Source organism: Drosophila teissieri, chromosome 2R, assembly GCF_016746235.2.
Source record: "Drosophila teissieri strain GT53w chromosome 2R, Prin_Dtei_1.1, whole genome shotgun sequence".
Classification (NCBI taxonomy): Eukaryota; Metazoa; Arthropoda; class Insecta; order Diptera; family Drosophilidae; genus Drosophila; species Drosophila teissieri.
In genome coordinates this window covers 15,228,149-15,250,658 of record NC_053030.1, presented here as the reverse complement: position 1 = coordinate 15,250,658, position 22,510 = coordinate 15,228,149, and the positions used below count along the sequence as shown (strand labels likewise).

The 22,510-nt window shown below is 40.6% G+C and overlaps 3 protein-coding genes across 5 annotated transcripts; all 3 read right to left on the bottom strand.

Moving 5' to 3' along the window:
* Window positions 1-591: 591 nt before the first annotated feature.
* On the bottom strand, window positions 592-21,075 carry LOC122615068 (protein kinase C, brain isozyme). Of its 3 annotated transcripts, none has more exons than XM_043789920.1 (14): window positions 20,964-21,075; window positions 18,911-19,398; window positions 14,340-14,371; window positions 14,205-14,284; window positions 12,902-13,016; window positions 3,548-3,676; window positions 2,709-2,865; window positions 2,233-2,581; window positions 1,956-2,129; window positions 1,805-1,896; window positions 1,544-1,745; window positions 1,295-1,483; window positions 1,091-1,231; window positions 592-1,031 (listed from the first exon to the last, which is right to left on the bottom strand). In XM_043789920.1, the coding sequence occupies exons 2-14, from the start codon at window positions 19,108-19,110 to the stop codon at window positions 879-881; spliced, it is 2,013 nt and encodes a 670-aa protein (XP_043645855.1). In that variant the 5' UTR covers window positions 19,111-19,398; window positions 20,964-21,075; the 3' UTR covers window positions 592-878. The 3 variants fall into 3 exon arrangements, with proteins under 3 accessions (XP_043645855.1, XP_043645856.1, XP_043645857.1); XM_043789921.1 differs by lacking the exon at window positions 20,964-21,075 and adding an exon at window positions 20,697-20,819; XM_043789922.1 differs by lacking the exons at window positions 12,902-13,016; window positions 14,205-14,284; window positions 14,340-14,371; window positions 18,911-19,398; window positions 20,964-21,075 and adding an exon at window positions 3,931-4,259.
* Window positions 4,762-5,182, bottom strand: LOC122615070. The gene is made up of 2 exons (XM_043789925.1): window positions 5,037-5,182; window positions 4,762-4,974 (listed from the first exon to the last, which is right to left on the bottom strand). The coding sequence occupies exons 1-2, from the start codon at window positions 5,110-5,112 to the stop codon at window positions 4,874-4,876; spliced, it is 177 nt and encodes a 58-aa protein (XP_043645860.1). The 5' UTR covers window positions 5,113-5,182; the 3' UTR covers window positions 4,762-4,873.
* LOC122615069 lies at window positions 7,311-7,673 on the bottom strand. Its single transcript, XM_043789924.1, has 2 exons — window positions 7,550-7,673; window positions 7,311-7,487 (listed from the first exon to the last, which is right to left on the bottom strand). The coding sequence occupies exons 1-2, from the start codon at window positions 7,632-7,634 to the stop codon at window positions 7,384-7,386; spliced, it is 189 nt and encodes a 62-aa protein (XP_043645859.1). The 5' UTR covers window positions 7,635-7,673; the 3' UTR covers window positions 7,311-7,383.
* Window positions 21,076-22,510: the final 1,435 nt, after the last annotated feature.

The following is a 22,510-nucleotide window of genomic DNA, read 5'->3' as shown; positions in this document are numbered from 1 at the left end:
GTGTTAAGTATCGTCTAAGCTTAACTTATTGCTATGCAATTTGTTAGTTATGGTACATTGAGACTCTATGCCAGCCATATATATAGACGAGCTATATATACGTGTGTTTGCAATGTTTGTTTTGTTTTTTTTTTGTTTCATTAAATAAAACGTAAAATTAATTTACACGCACATTGATATTTTAATGGAATTAAAAAGAATCGAATTTTCTTTGATATTACGGCTTAAGTATTTAATATCTTGGGAATGTTGAATGTTCTCCTCGATTTTTCCCTCTTTGGCGAACTCACCTAAACGCGTTTTCGATTTGATCATAATGCCGGGGCTAGCACTACAATCGAATGACGTTTGAATATGGCCCAAAACTCCTAAGTCTCTCATTTCCTGGCTACATTGAGGAATGTATGGGACCTTTTCACGGTATTTACTATTAAAATCGATTAATTGGCTACAAAAAACACTTAGATGTTGGCTAAATGGAAAATTCACATGCTAAAAGCTCGTTGAAATACTTATTTTGAAATGGTTTTTTTCTTGTTGGAAATCTGACAGAATTGATCAAAGTTCTATGCAGAGTGATAGGCTACCAAGTATTTGACATGTTGCTTTTATTGCTTTTTTTGTTGGCTTGAGGTAAGGACGCGTCTTTTGAACAGTATTCGAATATTCCATAACTAAAGCTCTGCTTCACAGTTTCTAGATCTTAAAATTAACTAAAAACTTAACAATTCAATAAATATAGATACATACATATAATGGTTGAAAATCAAACAGAAAACTTAACAAACATTAACAAGATGTCTTTTTAGTAATCAATATCAAAATAGACTTAGAGGACACAACGCGAAGCATGGAAATTAGATCAGATCAGATCGGATCTATGGGCTGAAAACGTATTCGGGATTCATGTAGGAGAAGCCGACGAATTCCGACTGATCCAGATTCATCATAAACACCTTGTCCGTGGGCGTCAAGTCTGTTTTCTCTGATGTGAACTGCTTGTCAAAGTTGGACACATCCTTGCGGTGTTTCTGTAAAATAATCGGATTGAATTAGTATGGGAAAAATGTGATTATGCAATATGGCTTACAATTTTCGGCTTAAATGGCGGTTGCACTTCGCGATTTTCGATTTTCTCCCAATCGATGCGTCTGAAGAACGGATGCAGACGCACATCCTCCTCGCCAGAGGAACCACAACCCAAACGCTTATTTGGCTGCTTAGTTAGGAACTACAAAAAAATATTTATGAACAAATAGAACACTATAGTTTATGTATGAGCATGAATACTTACGCCCTTGCAGGCCTCTTTGGCCTCCTTGCTCAGGCTCTTTGGATAGGACACATTATGATCGGTTATGGCGGCAAACAGCTCCTCCTCATCCTCGCCATCGAAAGGTGGCTGGCCCACCAACATCTCATAAAGCAGTACTCCATAGGCCCACCAGTCCACCGACTTGCCATAGGGCTGATACAGTATTATCTTAAAAGAAATATAACAAATTATATATTTTATAATATCTATATTTTGTGGAAAACATACCTCTGGAGCAATATAATCAGGTGTGCCGCAGAAAGTCTTTGTGGTCTTGTCACCCATTATGTTCTCCTTGCACATGCCAAAGTCCGCTATCTTCACATGTCCATCGGCATCCAGGAGCACGTTATCCAGCTTCAGATCCCGATACAGTATACCCTTGGTATGAAGGAAGAAAAGTCCAGCTGCTATTTCAGCGGCATAAAATCTACAAGCACCACAATAAGTAATTAAAGGTCAAAAGTGTTGGTTTCAGTGGACACTTACACAGCCACGGGCTCCTTAAACTTGCCAAACTGTTGGATTTGGAACATCAAATCGCCGCCATTCACATACTCCATTACAAAGAACAAACGGTCCTAAAGAAAATATATACATTTTTTTATAAAAAGGACATTCCATCCCAAGATAAACCCACCATAGTCTGAAAGCAGGAGTGTAATTGGACCAGAAAAGGTGGCTTTTCGCCTAGCGCCAGGACACGCTTCTCGATCATGGTGCACTCGACGTCGTCGTCCTGAATGATCACATCCTTCTTGAGTATCTTAATGGCATACAACTCCTCGCTGCCTTTGCGCTCAGCCAGCAAAACCTAAGGATAAAAATATTCACATCAATCTTGGGTTTAAGTAATCGAACTTGGTAATTACCGAACATCCTTAGATCAAATCTTATAGCTTAGGTCAGGTACCCACCTTTCCAAACGAGCCCTTGCCGAGAACTTTGATGAAATTAAAGTCCGTGGCCCGGATCATGTCCTTTTTGGAAGAAGTATGTGTGTTCGTGTCGCTGCGCATTACCATCGGCTTCTTCTGCGATGGTTTCTGCTTGAGCTTCAGTAGGTCCTGCTCATCATCCGCACATGGGACATTGTAGTACTCGCCCTCGTCCTGGGTGAGCAGCTTGAACCAGCCATTGGTGGGGTTCTTGATGATCTCCGAGATGCCAAAGGACAGAGCACCCATAAAGTCATTGCGCGAAGTGCGATCCCAGTCCCACACCTCGATCAGGATGCGTCGATCCTTGTCTTCGGGTTTCAGATCACTAAAAGGACACAACATGGATTTGGTATGGACTAAGAAATCTGGTCTTGAATTAAATTCTTTATCAAAATATTCAATTTAAAACCATAAAAATGGCTTATATAATTCATTTTGCTTTAGCTACTTACTAAGTGAGCGTCTCATTCCAGACAGGATTCAGGCAAGCCTTAATGGTGCGAGTCTTCTTCTTAGACTGATCCTTGTCATCCGGAATTAGCTTCACCTTCACATAGGGATCGCTCAGGCCGTTTGGGTCCATTGGTATGAGATTTCGACCCTCCTTGACTGAAAAGCAGGACAATGGAATGTGGGTGGGTGGTGCAAACAGCTATGGCATAAGCAGTCAATTAAGACCCATCCCGGTTGAGTGAAAAACTCCTCGCACAAAGCAGCTACGGAAATTACGTGAAACATGCTCCTGGGCACGGAGCACAAAGCATTGTGTCCTGGAGGACACCCGCAGAGCAGCCCGTTCCACTCTTTTGTTCTGCAACTGCAGTCTAGCTTAGTATTCATTATGTGGCATTTGCGGCTAACGAAGGAGAACGAATACGGAGAATTTCCTTAAGCGCGCATAATGAATTAATGCAAATCGTAAGCAATTTTCCCAGGAGCCCACAGGACTTGCAACTTTCGGCCGTGAAGCAGACTTCTTCCAACCGGGAAAGGAAAGGAAACGAAACGGAACGGAACGCAGAGCAATGGATGAATTCAAAAGGCGCAAAGACTGTGGAGAAGATGTAACATTTTAAGCGCGTTGCTTGGGAAACTTTGCGGCTTCCCCGGGCATTCAATTTTTTCACTTGCCCCCGCATACTTATATTCCGTAAACTTTTCGCCCACTTTGCGCCGTAAAGACGCAGGGCGCAGGCAGAAACCAAATAAAAAACTTAGACCGTGCGGCCATAATTGGTAACAATGCTTAAGCGGCTTAAATGTGTATTCCCCTGGCTTGGGGCCCACTTACTCTGGACAGTTAGCAGATTCTCCTTGACATTGATCTCCAGATAAATGCGACCCCGCCGCTCCGTGTGATCGCATCCGCAAAGGCTGGGCACGTTCTCCTTGCAGCGGGCATGCACGTTCATGTCGCATGCTAGGGGCGTGGGAGAAAAGGATTTTAAATCTCAGCTGTTGGTCTCTGCAAAGTCTAAAGGCCAAGGAGTGGGGGGTTTGCTTATAGAGTTTGGTTAGTGGGATTGATAGGCATGAGTTGGATGTTGAAGTGGAACATAGCACACGCACACACGCAAACGCAAACGCAAACGCACACGCACAGAGGTACAGTCTCGCACACGCAGCAAAGTGAGGTACAGTCGCGCACACAGAGATAATAGTAGTAGTACTTACCGCGTCTGTCGTTGGCAACCAAAGTTTACCTGTGGACGTTCTGTCGCGTAATCTGTCATGTGGGGGCACTCTGGCCGACCCAATCAGCAACAAACCAAAAAAAAAAACCCAAACCAATTTTCCACCCATCGGACCCATTAGAGCTTGTTTTTCCCCCATTTGACTGCCAGCGGAAATTGACAAACTGTTGCTTCTCGCCGATGGGAGCTAGACTTCTGACTCTGACAAGTGGCAAGTGGCAGGCGTTGAATTGGAAATTATTCGCTTTAATCGAATTGCTATTCATTTTCATGAAATACGTTTTGTTTTCAATTAAAGCACTTGCCACATCATCGGTCATCCCAGGGCATCATTCTGTTTTTGCCGATTGCTTCAGTTTCCTCTCACATATCCGCTTTTCTCGACTTTTCCCTTTGCTTCTTTTCACTTGCCCACATTCCGCTTTGGTGAAGTGTAAAATTACTTTTGCTTACCGCCCGCCACCCTTGAAAGGGTCTTAATTTCATTCGGGCCCCCGCTGCGTATGCGTGATATTTAAGATACGTTTCACTGGGCGGCCCTGTGGCACGTTGGTCAGCACAGAATGTGCAAAAATGTGTACACAATCGCAAAAAAAAGAGTTCCCTCAAACTCACCGTACAAAACAAACACACAGATATGAGTGTGTATTCATAATGTGGCCTCCATTTTGCCTGTTATAAATTCGTAATCGTATTCCCTTGCTGATTGCACACTCTACATACAGCTTTTTGTAGTTCTGTGAACCAGTAAGTTGTAGTTACTGACATTTAAATGCTTCCCCTTTTGCCGTACTTAAAAGTGAATAATATCTTTTAGTTGTTATTACAACATCTTTAATTATCATTGCAAGCTACTACATTTTGATTTTTCACCTTGTTGCATAGAATATATTTTGGCAAACAAAGTCCATCAACAGCAAACTTTAATCAGATCTAGGCCGTTTGCAAGGAACACATCTTGTCTGTCTAAATTTTCCAAAGTGCATATTCACAGTGTAGCAGCGACCCATAGGACCACAATCAGCTAAAATATTTATAAGGGTAATGTGTTAACGCGTCTACTGCTGGAATTGGTAATACACTCACGGTGTGTGGGAGCGGTGGAGCAATGCAACACGGACATCAAAGAAATTATAAGAAAAAACAATGAAAGTTGGTCCATCCTTGTCTTATGATAGAACTCAAATAAATCTATCTGATTGCTTTGGGATGCATGAATTGAAGCTTGATAATTGCAATTGCCAGTAAGCGCAGTGTTATGCAAGATCCAATTACACCATAAAATTGATTTGTGTTGTTTAAAATAATTGTAAAAATTTCTCACAGATTTGCATTCCCGATTCTATCCCCTTTCTTAGCGAAACACAGTTGAACACCAAAAGTGTTAATTTAGTTTAGCCTTCTCCAAACGATATTTGTTTTACAAGACTTTGCAAGGTTGAAAGGCTTATGTAAGTAATGATGCAAGTAGTGTTCATCATCTTGCTGGTTTGAGTTTAAATGCTATTGCTTAGAAATGGTGGTGTATAATTTACCTTCAGTTTAAAAGACAGCGTCGTTCGAAAAATAGGAAAGACTTACAAAGAAGTCCTATCATTATATTGACATCGAGCGAGACTTTTGCGTTATAGTTTAAACTTTCTATTTTCTTATTGCTAGCTTCCTCAAATCTTACGACAGATTGCCTGACCCATTATTCCGATCAAGAATATTAGAATCAGTAACACTTTTGATGTATTTCTGTACTTTTACAAGAGGACAATTGCAGTAACTTCAAGAAAAAATGTTGAAAATGTGCAGAAAGGAATAACGTAAGCGTCACTTCTTAAGGATTTGTTCTAGTTATCCTCTCCTTGTCACTCGACCCCACTCAGGAAATTTGCAACATTTTTCCCTTGGGTTTGAGCAATGCCACCCCGTATTCATACACTCGTGAGTCCTAGTTACACAATATCCTGATCCGCAACCTGAATTGATGATAAGTCTATTAGGAATTTGACTATAGCGACAATGTGTAGTACGTACGTTCACCCATCGTCCTTCTTTGCCCACACGCGGGGTTAAAGGTCACAGTCAGGAGAATTGCCAGCAGAAGGACCCGAAAAAAGCTGATCATCTTCGTAATAAATTGATTCAGACATATTTGGATTGGGTATATATGAGGTGCTACTTTAAATTGATTCGTCAGGGTCTAAGTAAGTAAATGTAGATTTTTATATGGAAAGAATGTGGCTTATTTAGTAAACAAAAAAATTAAATCGTAATATTCAAGTTATTTATTGCGTATCCGTTTTGGGCTCTTGGTAACAATTATACCCATTATTGAGGCCACCTACTAAAAGCGGCAACACTTTTCATTTGGGTTCGAACAATAATCAAAAGTATTTCGACATGGGTTTGACCTAATGACACACCATCCTTGACCGCAACCTAAATTTCAAATTAGATAATATATTTTTGAATCAAATTATACAAACAAGGTGAACAGTACGTACGTGCACCAATAGTCCTTCTTTGCGCGTGCGCAGGACTAAGGATCGCAATCAGAAGAACTGACGCCAGTATCAAACAAAAGAAGCTAGTCTGCATTGTAACTAAATTACTTCGAATTTTTTCATGCTTATATACCAGGAGCCATAGAAATTGATTAGTCTGGCATAAGCTAGATACACCTACGGTTGCCATTTAGTAAAGGACGCATGGCGAAGCTTAATATATTCAGCGTATCTCTTAGTAGCAGATATATCATTAAACCTCTAAATCTAGTTGCACTGATGATGGAATGGGGTACGATCTAACAAATACGCAGCATTTTGTACTTGAATCCCAACACTTGGACAGCATTCGATGGTACCCCTTGCCACATTTTGGAAAACGTGAGGAGCACGTAAGTAGAGCCCACATTCAGTGACCAAATTTAATGACTCATAAATGAAGAAGGACCCTAAGAAGGCCTAATTCCATAAGATAACTATGGTACTGATTGTTTCAACCATTTATTATAAATAATGCGTTTTAACACATTATAGTGACAACTTGTTTAATTTCAATTTATTATCCCATTTATAAGGGCAAGGAATAGGTGTTCGATATAGCTACTATATGTATATATGCACAAAAAATAACGTGGGTACGGACTAAAATGCATTTAATAATATTAATATTGTTTTTAAGTAGTATAACATTTACACTATTGTTCTCGGACTGTAATAAATAGTGGAGTATAATGTTTTGTATACCGCAGCTCATTATAAAGCGAACGAAATCTGAGGAAAATCACACAGATCGCTTATTTTTGGTTCTCACACATTCGTTTATGACACAAATTAAAAGTAAAAAATAAATAATATCTAGATTAGATTTGGATTCACAGAGGAAGGTTTGCGCTTTTTATTTCACCAAAACCCAGCTCAGCTTGAATCAGGGTCTTTAGCTACCTCTTGCAGCACTTTTCATTTGGGGGGCATTGAGTGGGCGGTGCTATGGCCCTGCAGCGATGGCGAACTGATACACAGTACCCTCTACCTTCGGCACACTCTGGAATATTTAAATGGCCATATTAGCAGATCCCATACATCAGATAATGGCGAAATACTGACTCTTATAGGGAGCCTGAATGGAGCCAGATGCCGTGCTAAGGAAGAGGATGGCTGCCAGCACAAGGAGCTTCAAAATGCTATTCATTGTAAGTAAATAAATAACTGAGTTGACCTTCACGTTCGAGGGGCATTTTATAGCAAGTGGTGTGAAAAATTAATTTTCTGAATTGGGATTAGCTTAACTCATTCGACAGGGCAAATATTTAAATGATCGTTTCAACCATTTATTTTGAATAATGCGTTCTAAAGTTTAAACACATTCTAGAGACGACTTATTTAATTTCAATAAATTAGCCCATTTATAAAGTAAGTTTAGGGATTACCATTTAAATTCATTTGTTAAGATCAGAATTTTACACATTTTTACAATTTTAATCTTACCACTTACAATTTAGTTATAAATCTCTAAACCTTCTTGCCACTCCACTCACACATTTCCATTTGCAAATGATTTAAATCATTGGCTTAAAAAGAAGGCTAAGTATACCCGTGAAACACATCGTTATATTGTTTATTTTTATTGAATTCTACGTCAAATGGAACTAGAATGTATATGCTACCATGGAGTCTAAAAGTCCGCAAAACGCTTGTGGGGCCTTTAAAATTAGTAAACATATATTAAGTGGCTTTGCAAACTTGACATGCACTTGCAATAATGTGAAAATTAACAAGTTTTTAAGAATGTCAACGTAAAATGAAAGAAGAAAGCCAAGTGCAGGCAGCTGGCAAGGCAAATAAAATGGGGGAAATGCGGGAAAAGCTGCTGAAAACTTGTCAGCGACACTCGCTACAGCAACAACAAACAATTCGCCCAAGTGTGCAAAACACTCACCCACACAAACACACAGCCACCCACACACACACACATTCACATACACAGTGGGGCAAAAACAAACACAAATACAAGTGCACACTTGAGCGGAAACAAAGCGCTGCTAATTGTAAATTGCAACAATCTAAAAACTCTGCGAAAACGCCACCAAAAATGCAAATGAGTTGGAGACACTTTCGGCGCCAAAGCAGGTTAAACTCGTACTATACAGTATACGTAATATATGTGTTAGCTATATATGGGGGTATGGGGGGTGGTCCATTTGGGGAACTTTACCTCGACACTTGAGACCCTTGTGCGTGATGCCGTGCAAAAGGGAGCCACAGTGATCGCAGAACGTCGGCGACAGGAAGGTGACATTCTGCCATTTGTGGGGCATTTGATGCGCCTGACCGATTTCGATTTCGGTTTGGAATTCGAATTGGAAGAGAAAACTAATGGAAAATTAACGCAGGGCATAGGAATAGGTGTTCGATATAGCTATGTAGGTATGTACACGTAGGTGTAATTGCAAATCAACGCAAAGGAGTACAAAACATAATGGTGTATGGGCACACGAAATGAGCAAGAAGCTGATACAACTAGATACATATTGTTTTTAAATGCGGAATGGTTCAAAAATATCACGTGAATAAAGGTGTTCGAATATTTGTACTCGAAATTGGAGATGAAAGTACCTAACTGTAACATAAATATGGTTTGTTTCATTATCGGATTAAACAGTGGATAAATTAGGTCATGTACGTTATGGTAGTTTCAGAAAATAATAATGTATTTAATGATATTAATATTGATTTATTTTAGTACAAATTTATTGAATTGAACACAGATAATCTAGTTATTATTCTTGGTTCACCCACATTCCTTTATGACACAAATTAAAAGTCTAAATAACATTTAGGATGACCTTTGGTATAGACGAACGAAAATGGCTTTTAATAACAGATTATATTGATTAAATTTAAACACTCGGCAATAGAGCTTTGATACCTATAATTAAAGACTTTCATGTGCATTCTCAACAGAGTGTTTACCCCCGGAAAACTTCGCCCTCTTCTCGTCTTCGTTCTGATGATTTCCACTGCAGCAGTTTTGCTTTCGTGCTAATGAAATAAACGCGACGTTAATTGAGTTGCAAGTTGGCCGTCACATGTCGCAAACAGCGAAATCAAATGAAAATGGAAGAGGGTTCATGGCGGCAGTGTGATGAGTGTGTATATATACACAAACATATCACATACATATATGTATATATGTACAGTAGAACAGTAAGTAACCGGCGAAGGTTGCAGAGACAAATGCTGCCTAATCCTTTTCAAGGACCTCTTGCACTCACACAAAAATGTATTCTCTCACACGTGACATTGGCGGAAAACTTTAAGGCTATTTCCTTTTTGTGGGCGGCGAGTATTTCACCCACACCACCGAGTCGATTGTTGTGCCAGTTTGTGGTGGGTGCTTACCCCGGGCAAGGACATTTGATAGCATTATGTGCCTGCATGAGCATCCACTGAGTGGTGCCCCGCCTCCCTCTACTTGCTCGGTGTTCCATGGCCCATCTTTTTTTTCGGGGCGCCTTGGCAATTTGTTGTTTGTCTCTGCCAAGGTTCAACAGCTGCTCAGCCATTAATATCCTTTCGCTACCAAAAGACAAACACCACCGAACAGCAAACATACGCCCGCACACTCAGACACACACACACACACACACACACAGACGAACGTCCTTGGCGGCGGCGCAGCGAAAAAAGTTGTTGCATACTTTGGCGGGCATGCTCAAGGCCGCGAGGGTGGACGTTGTGGGCGGTGGGTGGTGGGGCATTTGTTTGGACAAAATGCAATCGCATTGAAGGTAAACACGTGTGTGTATGCGGCCTCCAATTGGACTCGCCTTTGAGTTGCCCTGGATAGCCACAGGTGTTGACATCCGGATCGAGACCCGTCCACTGCGGAATTCGGGGTAACTAAAGTGGAACCCCAATGGCATTCGGTATTATGTATATATGTAGTACGTGCCGAAAGTCTTCGCTTATTTGGGAAAGTCAAAGCAAACAGGGATTTTGTTATTTCGTTTTTCTTCTCTACTTTTCACAAAGCACTAACTTTTCTCTGAAAAGAACTTACCAATTTAGTGAAGCTAAGTAACATTAATTGTTTCATTGTTTCACTGAGTAATATGTTTTTATTTTAAGTTTTCAGTGTACAAAAGGTGTCTGATAAGAAAATCTCTTCAACTTTGTAAGCCAATTGAAGTGAAATATGTATGCTGTGAAGCAATTTATTTCAGCGGGCATAAAAGTTCAAGCCAATGAAGCTCGACTGTATGAAATGGTGTGCTTCATTCTTATCATTGCGTCACAGTATCTGCCACATGAAAGCATCGTAAACAAACGCCCCGTCAGACATTTCCCAATAAATCTCACGGCCCACGCACACACACACGCAGCTAGAATTTCATTTGGCCAACACGCCCCCCCATTTGACGCCTACTTATGTATTTGCCACGTGCCAGAGCGAAAAATTTGTAAAAAATATTTGCAGCGCAAATTTATCACAGCATTCCTCGCTGTCACCTAACAAATTTGTACCCCTGCCCATCGCAAAATCCTGTGGCCCCACTTTTCCATATCGCTATCATCATCACATCATCCTCTAGCGGAATGGCAGCTTCCATCACTCCATTGAGCGTAATTTTTGGTATATAAAAGGCCATCGTATACATGGCTATGTATGTGCTATAACTGCCAGCATATTAACAACTGATGCCCGCCGATAACGAATGGGGGGTTTGGTTTGTTTGGGGGTTTGGTTGGGGGATTGGTTGGGGGATTGGTTGGCAAATATAAATTGCCATGTCATTTATTCCGACAGCGCAGATAAGAGAAGTTGGGCGATCATATGGGCTAGTAAGTGTAGTCATATCGGGCGTGGATCCAGACCGCCATCTGATAGCATTTAATGGGCCTAACTGCATTTGTTTTCAATTTCCGCCTCGAGTACGAATCACAATCATGTTTGGCGAACTCTCAATCTTGGTTTGTCGCAAAATTGATTTGCCTACACCTGTCGCAATACATTTAATCCGATTTGATGCAGAAAGGCGGCAATAAGGAGTCAAAAGGCACAATCGGAAATGGCAACGTCTAGGTTCATTGGACCGGATTGTATTTCACATACAATATACAGATGACAAGAGGAAAAGCCACATTTTGAGTTGTGTGTGAAGCGTGTTAAGCATTTTCCATGGCAAAATTCAATTGAAGGTTCCCATGGCTACAGCATCACACTTGGCAGCCCAGTTGAATGTGACATTCGAGTTTCCAATTCTCATTGTCTCTGCAATTGGTGTTTACACTTGACTCGTTCTAATTAAGCCAGTTGCCAGGGCTCTCAATTAAGTGCCAGAACCAGTGACAAGCCACATGGAAGACGGCTTACAGGAGTTACTGGCAACATGGTGCTCAATATGGACAGCAAGTGGGTTAAACTCAGCTGAAGGGCAAGCAAGGACTTTCATATATTTGGTGTTATTAGAAAATAATGGCTGATCAATTTTCTTGATTCAGATCTTTCTAGGTCACTCATTACCAATTCTTGAATGTAATGTCTTGAATTTATATATAGTAAAACATTATGGTTAGTTGTGGAGGTGGATAACCCAGCCAGTTAGAAAACATATTTACGCAAACTACGCTAGCAAATGCACAAAGAATTTCAAACATTTATGCTGGCCCCAATGGCAACAACATTGGGTCAGGACTTGAAAAGCGTTTTATCTGTGGCATTTCCGCAATTTGCTAGTGGGCCCGAAAAACACATTAAAATTATATTTATATCACTGGGCAGCTGCACACGAAATTTCTAAGCAAATGACAAGCATTGTTTGGCAACAAAGTTTGGCCCCGTCCTCCACTAGAATTCTCCGAGTATCCCTGGCATGTGCATAATTATGCAAATGAATTGGTTGCAGAGGGCGGGGTAAAAGTGGGCGGAAAAGTGGGAGGAAAGGTGGCCGGAAAAGTGGGTTACACGTGGAACGAACACGGTGGAAACTTTCAGTGCGGTTCGGAAACGGGAAAAGTGAAGAGCAGGCAAACAAAATACGGAAAAAAGGAAGTCTTTGCTGGGTGTAACGACATATTTACAAAGGTGCGGCCTGCTTACATGTACATGGGTATCTCTGTGTGTGTTGTAGGTAAAACAATTTAAATAATTAACTTTTAGGGCCTGCAAAAGTTTCTTTCTCCATGCTGTTGACCAGGTCAAATTGCGTTTAAAATTTAATTCCCACGCAGCACCACACACACACACACCACCACACAGGCTCACGCACACATTATCATCATTATTTACACTGACAGTCGGGGTTTTTTTTTGTTGGAAAAGGATTAAAAGTTAAGTGAAAGAGAGAAGCGAAAACTTTTGTGTGGTTAGGGAGATAGAAGTTAGAAGCCGGAGGGGAAAAACACTTATTTGGGGTACAAAAAAAGGGTTTCTAGCTTTAAGGGGTCAAGGGTTACCTGAGCATTTGAGACCCTGGTGGTAAATGCCATACAGCAAGGACCCACAATGATCGCAGAACGTGGGTCCTGCGTATGTGAATGGCTCGAAATTGTGTTGAGTTTTTGGTGAGTCCTTTGATTGTACATTCGATTTCATTTTATAATATGTATTTGTATTTTTTTTTTGGTTTTTTGGTTTTTGGTTGCAACAATTTCGATTTCGATTGCGGATTCAGTTTGTTTTGTTGTGGTTTTTAAATATATATATATTTGGTGCGTGGTTCGTGACAGCGTGAGTTGGACAGCGAATTGAGTTTTTGGTTTGATTTTGGTGGATGCACACATGGAAAAGAATACAAAACACAAATTTGGTTCTTGGTAAATCAACAGAGCACAATGACAAATTAACAAGTTCGCTGCAAACTTTCGCATTGAAATCATAACAAATGACCAACTCTACATAAGTTCAGTGTAAGTATGCAACAGTTTTTTTCTTTAACTAAATATATCCCCTTTCTGCATTTCCATGTGCGTTTGTTTAAGGAAGCTGAACCCAAATTTAAGCTCGGAAAAAACTACTTTATTTCATAGCTATCCCCCCAACCTAATAGCCAATCCATCTGAGACTCTTTTCTCTATATATTTCTGCCATATTTTGCCGTCGCCCCATCACAACATTTTTACTTGGACACACAGCTTTACACTCCAAGAAAATTTGAAACAAAGACTTCCAGTTGTAAGTATCTTTTTATAATGCCAAATGTATAAGTTGTATAAGTTTAAGCAATGCAGGATTCTACGGCTAAGGATATATCCACATGCTTCTTCGAATTTTAGTCACGACTACGACTGCTTTGAATTTAAAATCAAAAGTCTCCCATTTCTTTGCGTGTTGCGGTTTGCCCGAATAAATATAGAGCGTAGCCTGCTGTATGCGGAAAAATCCAAATGACATTTTCCATAACCCAGGGGCGAAGGAAAACCCCGGTCGGACAGGGGGAAAGTCGCATTTTTAGACCGAGTCTGCTTAGCCGGCAAAGCAAAGTTGACAGGCGAGTCGGGGAAAAAGGACATGACAGCTGGGACTTTTTGGGACAGACGGACGGAGCCGGGCATAACCGAAAATCCAAATGACAGTTTAATTTGACAGAGCCCACAAAGACTAAAAGCAATGCAAATAGGACCCCCTTTCCAAATCCCCCCCAGTATCCCCGTGCTATTACTCGCACATGGAAATGCAGTTGGGTGCCGTATCCTGCGCACATATATATGGCATATATGTTATCCTATTTAGCATATGTGTGTGTTGGTGCGCACTTACCGAATCGATGCCCTTATCCTTGCCGGGGCAGATGAAGGTGACGTACTCGTGGCACCGCTTGTGCACCACATAGGAGCAAACTGCAACCGGAGAACGGGTTATTCGGAGCTCAAAGTTCTCGAGATGAACCCTTACCTTGGCACTGGAATCCCTGCTTTCCGAAGCCCCTGAAAATACATCGAAACCACAGGGTCAATTCATATTCGTCGACGAAACGTTACTGCCATCGCATCAATTAGCATAAATATTTAATTCCCCATTAATCAATATGCTACTCGAAATCGGTTGCCCCAGTGGGCCGTTTAAAATAATCAATATAAAACAGCTCGGAAAATGAATGGTACAACTCAAAATAAACCTTTTACCCTTAGCTCTTCAATTATTTACGTGAATGGTATGTCATCAAATTAGGTTTCTGCGGTGATAATCAACTTAATTAAGCTAGTTTAAATAATTCGGTTGGAAATTTGGTTCTAAAGTTTGCTCAATTGTTTGATTTCGAAATGGACTAGTTTTCATACATCTATACATTAAGCGAAGAAAATCAATGAATGGTAAGTCCTAAGTAAATTCTGATATGTGGCCATGGTATATATAAATATATAGAGATTTAACGTATTTTAAAATAAATAATAATAATAATATATAAATAATATTACGGATAGAAATATAGAATGAGGCTTTAAAGTAACAGTGTATTCTATTTTTGCTATCAAAGGAAATGAGAGTTTCAGTATTTGTTCAGTGATTTTATATATATTTTTGTAGTCAAAGGAAATGATTTTTTCATTTTTTGTTCAGTGATTTTATATATATTTTTGTTATCAAAGCGAATGATTTTTTTTTTTATTTTTTATAGAGTGATTTGTTTTTGGTCATTAGCTGTGTATTTAAGCCAAACATTTCAGACTGAACATTTAAATAGGCATGTAGTTATTTGGAACGTGGCATGCCTATTCCGCATACTCGCCAGCTTAAACTAGAAACTTAAAGCCATTCAGAGAGCCATTTCATTTCTGGGCTACTGGTTAATGGGCGGAACCCGTTGTGAGGCCAAAAGGCCAAAAGGCCGAGGCTCACGTGCGAGGCTTCCAGGCGAGTCCCAGCCCCAGACCATAAATGACTTGACCACAAACCGCTTGGCCAGCTCCAAACCCCAAGCCCAACCCAAAGTCCAAACCCAAGCACAAGCCCAGCTGAGTCCAGTGTGCAATTTGGGACAAGGCAAATTATTCACATGCACGGCGGGAAAACGCACATTTATATATGTGCATAGAAGTAACTATATATAAATAATAGAAGGAGCAAGTTTGGCCAAGTTTTGCAACTGCAGTTGAATAAGTTTCAGCACGAATGGACCCCAAAACCCGGTTAAAGTTCGGTCCGTTAAGCCATCGCAAAGTTGATCCGATTAGGTCGTAACCACTTGGACAATTCACACAAATCGGGCAAATCGGTCAAATCGCCCGATCTGTTATCGCTGCTAACGAGTGCGAAATTGTGGCTCGTTTCATAATTCTGTTTGTTGCCCCCGCCGGTTGCACATTGTGCATTTTTTATTTTCCATTTTTTATTCATTTCAGTTACCAATTTTCACTTTTATATTTCATTTAATTTTAATTCTTTTGTCCGACCGACCAGGTTGTCTGTTTCTGGCTTTTCGCTGCTTTCTGTTTACCTCCCCCTTTGGGTGTTGCCCATTTTTGTTTGCCCATCAAATGAAGTGAAAAAGCAATTTTCCCGCGCCTGCAGTTATACTGCGATTCTGTTTTTCCCCCATTTGTCCACTCGCAATTATTTTTTCACGGCATCTGTTTTTGTTGCATTTCCATTTTTAATTAAGCGCATATTTTCCGACCACGCTGAAAAACCGGCACAAAGACAACTTGTTACGAGTGTTTGGTATTTAAGTTAATTAAACAAGCGATGGGCTTAGTGTGTCCTGTAATTCTTTACTTACACAGCCTAATTTGGTAATGAAATACTGATTCTTTCAACCAGTTTTTTTGTAAGCAAGTTGCCTTAAGATGGCTCAATTAAATTTAGCATTCAGATGCATTGGTTACCTTAACTTTTCAGTTAACTTTTCGAGTTCTAATGCAACTTTCAAAAGTACTTTTAATTTGAATTTTAAGCAGTTTCCATTGTGATTCCAAGTAAGTGCACTTATCATGAAATCCCGTTGAGTATCAGCTTTATCATTTGAAAAATGCAAATTGATATGTTCAGGGTATTTGGAGGTGCTATCTGGAATTTCCATCGTGACCTTTTCGGTTTCCGCCCTATTATGCAAATGACGTGCCGTAAACACGGCAAATGTTTCACCTGCTACCCGCAAAAGAAGGCGGCTGACACTTTGCTGCCACAGGCGCACCACCCACCGAGCGCCACCCGCTCACAGCACCACCCACTTTACGCCCCCCAGTGGCTCAAATACGTGCCTGCAACGCCTTTTTGCAACACCAAGCTCTCTGTGTGTGTGTGTGTCAGGGTGTTTGCGTGCCCCCAAAGTCCCCGCACTATTAATTAAAAGTCGAAAGCAAGTCTAACAGCCACTGGAGTTGTTAATTAGCTGCAGCCCACCAAAAAAGTGGGCGTTTGGTGTGGGGGGCGTGGCGTTTAACCTGTTCGCTGGTATTGCTGTCAAAGCGCGTTAATTACGTGTAATAATGATGCAGTGCGCGGAGCATTTTGTTGTTTGTTTTCCGCTCGTTTCGCCTTTTGGACGACGGCTAGCCAAAAAAACAACACAAAAACTTCGCTCTTGGCCCCACCCCGATTATGGGCACAGATCGATGATGCTGGCGACTGGCGACTGACGGCTGGTGGAGCATTTTAAACAGCAATTAATTTAATTATTGCCAAAATGTCTTGGCCGGCAATTAGCTTAAGAGCCCAAAGCGATTGCGACGAGAGGAGTCACAAGACGAAAAGCGTAATGAATTGGCTCCGTTTTATGCCAGCGACTTGACTTCTATATCCATTCATTACTCTCCTCTGGCTTTAAATTGTCAACGAAAACGCTGTGGCATTATGACACTTTTGCGGGTAGATAGAATGTGTTTGTTTATTAAATATGCATTAATATCACTGGAATTGCTCGTCAAAGTGTCTGTGGTTGGTTGGCGGGCAATTCTGGCTATATGTTTGTGTGTGTTTGCTGCTGAGTGGCGAATTAATTAATTTGTGTGGGCGAAAGACACTACGGCTTTCTTCTATGGTATGGTATGATTCTCTAACTGCTATGAAATACAATTCTACCAGGATTTACTAGCATTACACAAGTGGCTTTGGAATTGAGTATATCCTTTGAGAAAATACCTACATCCATGCATATCCCGACTGATAGCCGCTGTAAAAACCAAAATACTGTTCAAAACTCATGTCAGCAAATAAGATTTCGGCGCAGAAGCACGAATCTGATGTTTCGGAGGTGAATTTAATGCTCATGAAATTGATTTATAAGCCGTGGGGAGGCTGTCAGAGGCCAGGAAGTGACTACTGGGACCCCAGGACTGCCAGGACTGCCAGGACTTTCAAGAGTAAACAGGCTACTCCACCTCCAGCTCCCAATTTCAGTTCATTTTTACCTTGCCCTTCTGTTTGTGTTTGCTTTGGGAGCAACAATGGATTAAAAAAGATTTCGGCAGCCTCACCTGCATTAAATATTACACAGCTTGGCTTTTGTTTTTCGTGGCCTCTGTAGATTTTGGCAGGAATTTAGGACCAACAAAAACAACAAGTATATCAGCGTATTAAGTTGACTGAAGTGCGGGAGCTTGTTGCATATATTAAGGCTAAAATATCGCTTTTTTAATTCAATTTATCTTTTCAAACTTCTTTATTGGTTGTGCGTAGCAATCTAAATCAGTTTCCTTTCCTAGCAATTAGTTCTTATTTATATTCTAATATTTATATATTTAATCTATATTTTATTTAGATTTCTCGAAGTATTTTGCATTCTGCTCAAATAATAAATTGATTATTAAACCACACACACAGAACTGCATTCATTTGGTCTGCATTCAATACAGATTGCTATCATATGTGTACGGCTTTGTGTGCTAAACAACTAAAATCTCAGATTAAACAATTCCTTATGTATTGCGTTGACCACCAACTTAATACGTTATTCATTTTTGAAAATTGAGCTTTGAGAGTCGCCGCCTAGTGTGTTGTGTGTATTTGCTGCTGTGCGTTCCTACTATTTGCCTTATTCCCCCATTGTTTCTTCGGTTCTTTCGCCTTGTCAATATACATTTATCGATTCCCGCCACTGATGTTATGTGGACGCATTGCTGGCCATGCTTGGTAGACCCACAAGTGCCGTCGAGGAGTGGGCTGCATTCGCATATGGGGATAGCTCTCTCTATATGTGCGCGTACACCCGGAAAAAATCATTAGTTCTAGCGAATAATGACCTTACTATGACCTGCCATGTGAGCATATGATCTTAAGTCACTCTCTACTCTTTGCAAAATAGATTAGATTGGGTTATAATAAGATCAGTATTCTGTTTCGCCATATAACACTAAGGAGCTGAATGCATATACCATTTAAATTCAAGTTTTATTGACTTTACAAATAAACCTATTCAGCTTCGCTAGTTCCATATGACCTTTTAGTAGCTCATTTTTCCCTGGGTGTATGGTATGCAATGGGTTCTATAAGAAGGATGCCACATTTTGGGGGGGCGAATCACTCACCAGATAAAGTCCTTGCAGTGGGAGCAGAACGTGGGCTGCTTGAAGAACCGGGCGATGAAGCAGTGATCCTTGACATTGAAGACGTTCTTCTTCTTGAGGGCTCCTTTGCGGAGGCGGGACTTCATTTTGTTCTCGCCCACCGCCTCCCCCTCCGCCCCCTGCTGCTGGGGATCCCCGTTGTTATCACTGCCCTCCGACATTGTTGCTAAATGTTCTTTTTTTGGTTAATTTTTTTTTCGCTCTTGTTGATTTTGTTGTTTATTTGTGGGTTTTTGCACGACGGGTATTTCGCAGCGTTTACAAATCGCAAAGGTTCTTTAACTTGCTCACTTGTTGTTGCCGCATTTGGGTGTTGTTGCTGCTGTTGTTGCTGCTATTGTTGCTGTTGTTACAGTTGTTGTTGCTGGTTACGTACTTTTTGCTGGCTGTGTGTTTATTGATTTTCAGTTTTTGTTGGCGGCGTGTTTTTATTAGGCCTTAAATGCCATCTAACGTTAATAATGGGCGACAGAGAGAAAATAATAAAACCAAACTGGACTTCAAAATCTCGCTTTAATTTGCCCAACAGGCGATTTGCATAATTTTATTAATCACTGGCCGCACGTTCGCCGTTTGCTTAATTATTTTTCACTCGCGTCTCGCATCGATTTCAATTGATTTTTCTCATAACAAGCGCAGCAATTAAACAAAAACTCAAGCACATGTCACCGCGGACAAACAAGCTCATAATTAGCATTCATTTTAATGCCCCGCCGTTTGATTATACAAAAGAATTTCTAAAGGGGTTCTTTTTTTTTTTTTTGGGTGGATGGGCACCTTCATATGGTGGAACATGGGGCCAAATAATAACTGACAAATAATATAATATTTCCCAGCTTGTTGAATGAGAGGCGCAGAAACAAAAAGGCGAAAAAAAAGTGACGAAGATTGAGCGCGCGTGCAAATAAAAAAGCGATGTGCAAACGAAATAATTTTTATTTCAATGTTTTGCTTTTGTTTTGCAGCTTTATTGAAATTTTTGCAACGCCAATTTTTGTGTGCTTCGCTAACAGACACGTTCTTGCTGGCCACTGCTCTCACCTGTGCAGGTGGGCCCACTTGCGACTCGATAGGGCCATACCCTGTAAGCATATGTAGTCAGCTGTGTGACTGACAGGTTTCTATAGCTCAGCTACAAATTAATTTATTGTAATTCAGCTATAACTTTATAAGACACTAACAATAAAAACATCATTCTTTGCGCTTTACATTTAATCAACGAATTATTTTATAATTATATTTGGCATAATTGCAAAATAACTGGCTGAACTCAAGTATCGAACTAAATGCGGCATTTCAAAAACCCACATAATTCCATGTCTCCCAAATGAACATTTAACTATCTAATCAGCTGTAAGAACAACTCTTTTGCTACCCTGCAAACAACATATTCAGCATTGATTAAAACCGCAAACGGAACCACAAAAAGGACTCGGCTGAAACTCGCTGTTCGCAGAACTACGAATGTCTTTGTGAGCGAAATGCAACAGTTACTATCATTTCCAAGCGACTTGCGTTAGCGTGTTTTTTTGTTTTTTTCTCCATTTGGAACACAGTTCCCTTAACGTTTTCATGTCACTCTTTTTGTGCTTAATGGCCATAATGGCTACGACTGCCTTTCCGTTATTATCCCGAGGGGTATTATTATTGGAATTCCCTTTGGTTAATAGTGCCTAGAATTCGGGTAGTAACTTTGCTAGTTTGCAAGCACTTGTGCACATCGACATGTGGCGTTTATTTTGTTTACTTTTTGACCGTTGACTTATTCTGACTCTGATTCTGATTGGTCTTATTTAGACTACACTACACTACACGCACGCGATGCGATGCGAAAATGCGAGGAGCAACTGCCTTTGCTGGCGAACCGAGACGTTGTGAGCGTGCGAGTATTTTCACACGAGCGGAAAATCCATGTCCATGGCGAATGTGGTGAATTTCCCAGCTGTAGCCGTCTCCCTCGTGCTCGCTCTCCGGGTTACACAAGATTTCTACTCGCACGCACTCACACACTCACAAATTGCTTATTTGCTGGAAAATGTAGGGGCACTTTTCCCCAGCTTTTCCCTTTCGGCCTCCTGGCACTGCGAACTCGTATCGCTTTCCCGGCACGTGCGCTTCGCTCGAGACACAAACGCGTTCTGACCAACTGCCACTGGCCGCGTCTTTTCTGGAGCGAAATATCCGTAGCGAGCTTTTGGGCGCGCTGTTAGCCAAAAGCAGCAGCGCTGTTAACGCTCATTTGCATCGCGGCCAACTGATTAACATAAGCAAACCCATAGCGATCTGAAACGTTGGCCGCTAATCGAGCCGACTGAACGAAACTTGTTAACTGGCCGAGCTGGGCCAAGAAGTGATTTGATCTATAAATGGAATCCCCGTCGTGGCTGATCGGACTGCGAGATAGGGAAATTAGTATCTACTAATCAAACTGAATGGCTTTCAACTGGTTACCAACTTCAACGTGTAGCAGCCGAATAAAATTGAATGGCACATTCAACCTTATGGAAAATATTTAGTTTTTCATGTTTTAAGCCTCTCTAAAGCATCTTTATAAAAAGGAAACAATATTTATTCATGAAATTGAGTAATAACAAGCAATATATAAATGTATTTTTTATTAACGCTTTTTTATAGTTAATATTGATTATTTCACAAAAGCGAATGGTTCAGTTGAAATGATTTGTTATTTCAAAGCTGTCTCTGATAAGATATCAAATATTCCATTTACCATAATAATTTCATTTTAAGCTTTAATTGCCCTGACGCATTTATCACATTATTGTGTAACAATGATTGGCGCGCCTTATAAATACGTTGCGACTCATAAAAAGAAGATAAATATGCAAGCCCAAAAAAAGGCAGCTCGATACACAAAATTCTTGCACCAAAAACATGGAAAATTCTCTGGAATGCTTTCATATTCGATTTTATGTGGAATTTATTTATTTCATTCGGGTAGGTTGCATATTTTTTTTATAAATATTACTGCAACATCGTTATCACGTTACTAACTGAGTAAATAAAACACCTTTGGGGTGCGATAAAAGAATCTACAAAATTGTTAAGCATAATGATTTGTTTCTTATCTTGCCAAACAATATTTCACTTCCTAACTAATAGCCCTAATTTGCCACTTCATTATTTATTGTTCCCATGCTCCCAAGCATTTTTATATATGCCCCGAGCTGGAGGACAAGAGATTAATACGCGATGGGGGCGAATCTTCGCTTACATCTGGCCAACCGCAACCTTCGCCGTGGTTACCTGTTACCTGTTACCCATTACCCGTTACCTGTTACGTGCCACATGCCCCCGCCTCTAGCCACTTGACTTTGCTTTGGTGCCACATCTGATAGCCAAGTGTCACGTTTCGCGGCCCGGCTCAAAATCGAAATAAAGCTGGGGCGTTGCTACGAAACGAATCGAGAGCGCAGCTAATGCAATAATTATTTATCTGCTTTAGAGACACGGACAGACCATAAACTATCACAACATTTGCGCTTTCGGTTAGTGGAGCGGTTTGGCTCTAATAGAAATACCAAATATTTGGGCGGGCAAATA

Excerpts from the sequence above, each read along its gene's own strand:
- LOC122615070 (XM_043789925.1), bottom strand. The coding sequence starts at position 5,112 with ATGGACCAACTTTCATTGTTTTTTCTTATAATTTCTTTGATGTCCGTG. Across the intron at positions 4,975-5,036 it reads CTCCACCGCTCCCACACACC|CTGATTGTGGTCCTATGGGT; the intron begins GTGAGTGTATTA and ends TAAATATTTTAG.
- LOC122615069 (XM_043789924.1), bottom strand. The coding sequence starts at position 7,634 with ATGAATAGCATTTTGAAGCTCCTTGTGCTGGCAGCCATCCTCTTCCTT. Across the intron at positions 7,488-7,549 it reads CATTCAGGCTCCCTATAAGA|AGTGTGCCGAAGGTAGAGGG; the intron begins GTCAGTATTTCG and ends TAAATATTCCAG.
- LOC122615068 (XM_043789920.1), bottom strand. The coding sequence starts at position 19,110 with ATGTCGGAGGGCAGTGATAACAACGGGGATCCCCAGCAGCAGGGGGCG. Across the intron at positions 14,372-18,910 it reads CACTGCAAGGACTTTATCTG|GGGCTTCGGAAAGCAGGGAT; the intron begins GTGAGTGATTCG and ends ATGTATTTTCAG. Across the intron at positions 1,032-1,090 it reads CGCCATTTAAGCCGAAAATT|AAACACCGCAAGGATGTGTC; the intron begins GTAAGCCATATT and ends ATTATTTTACAG.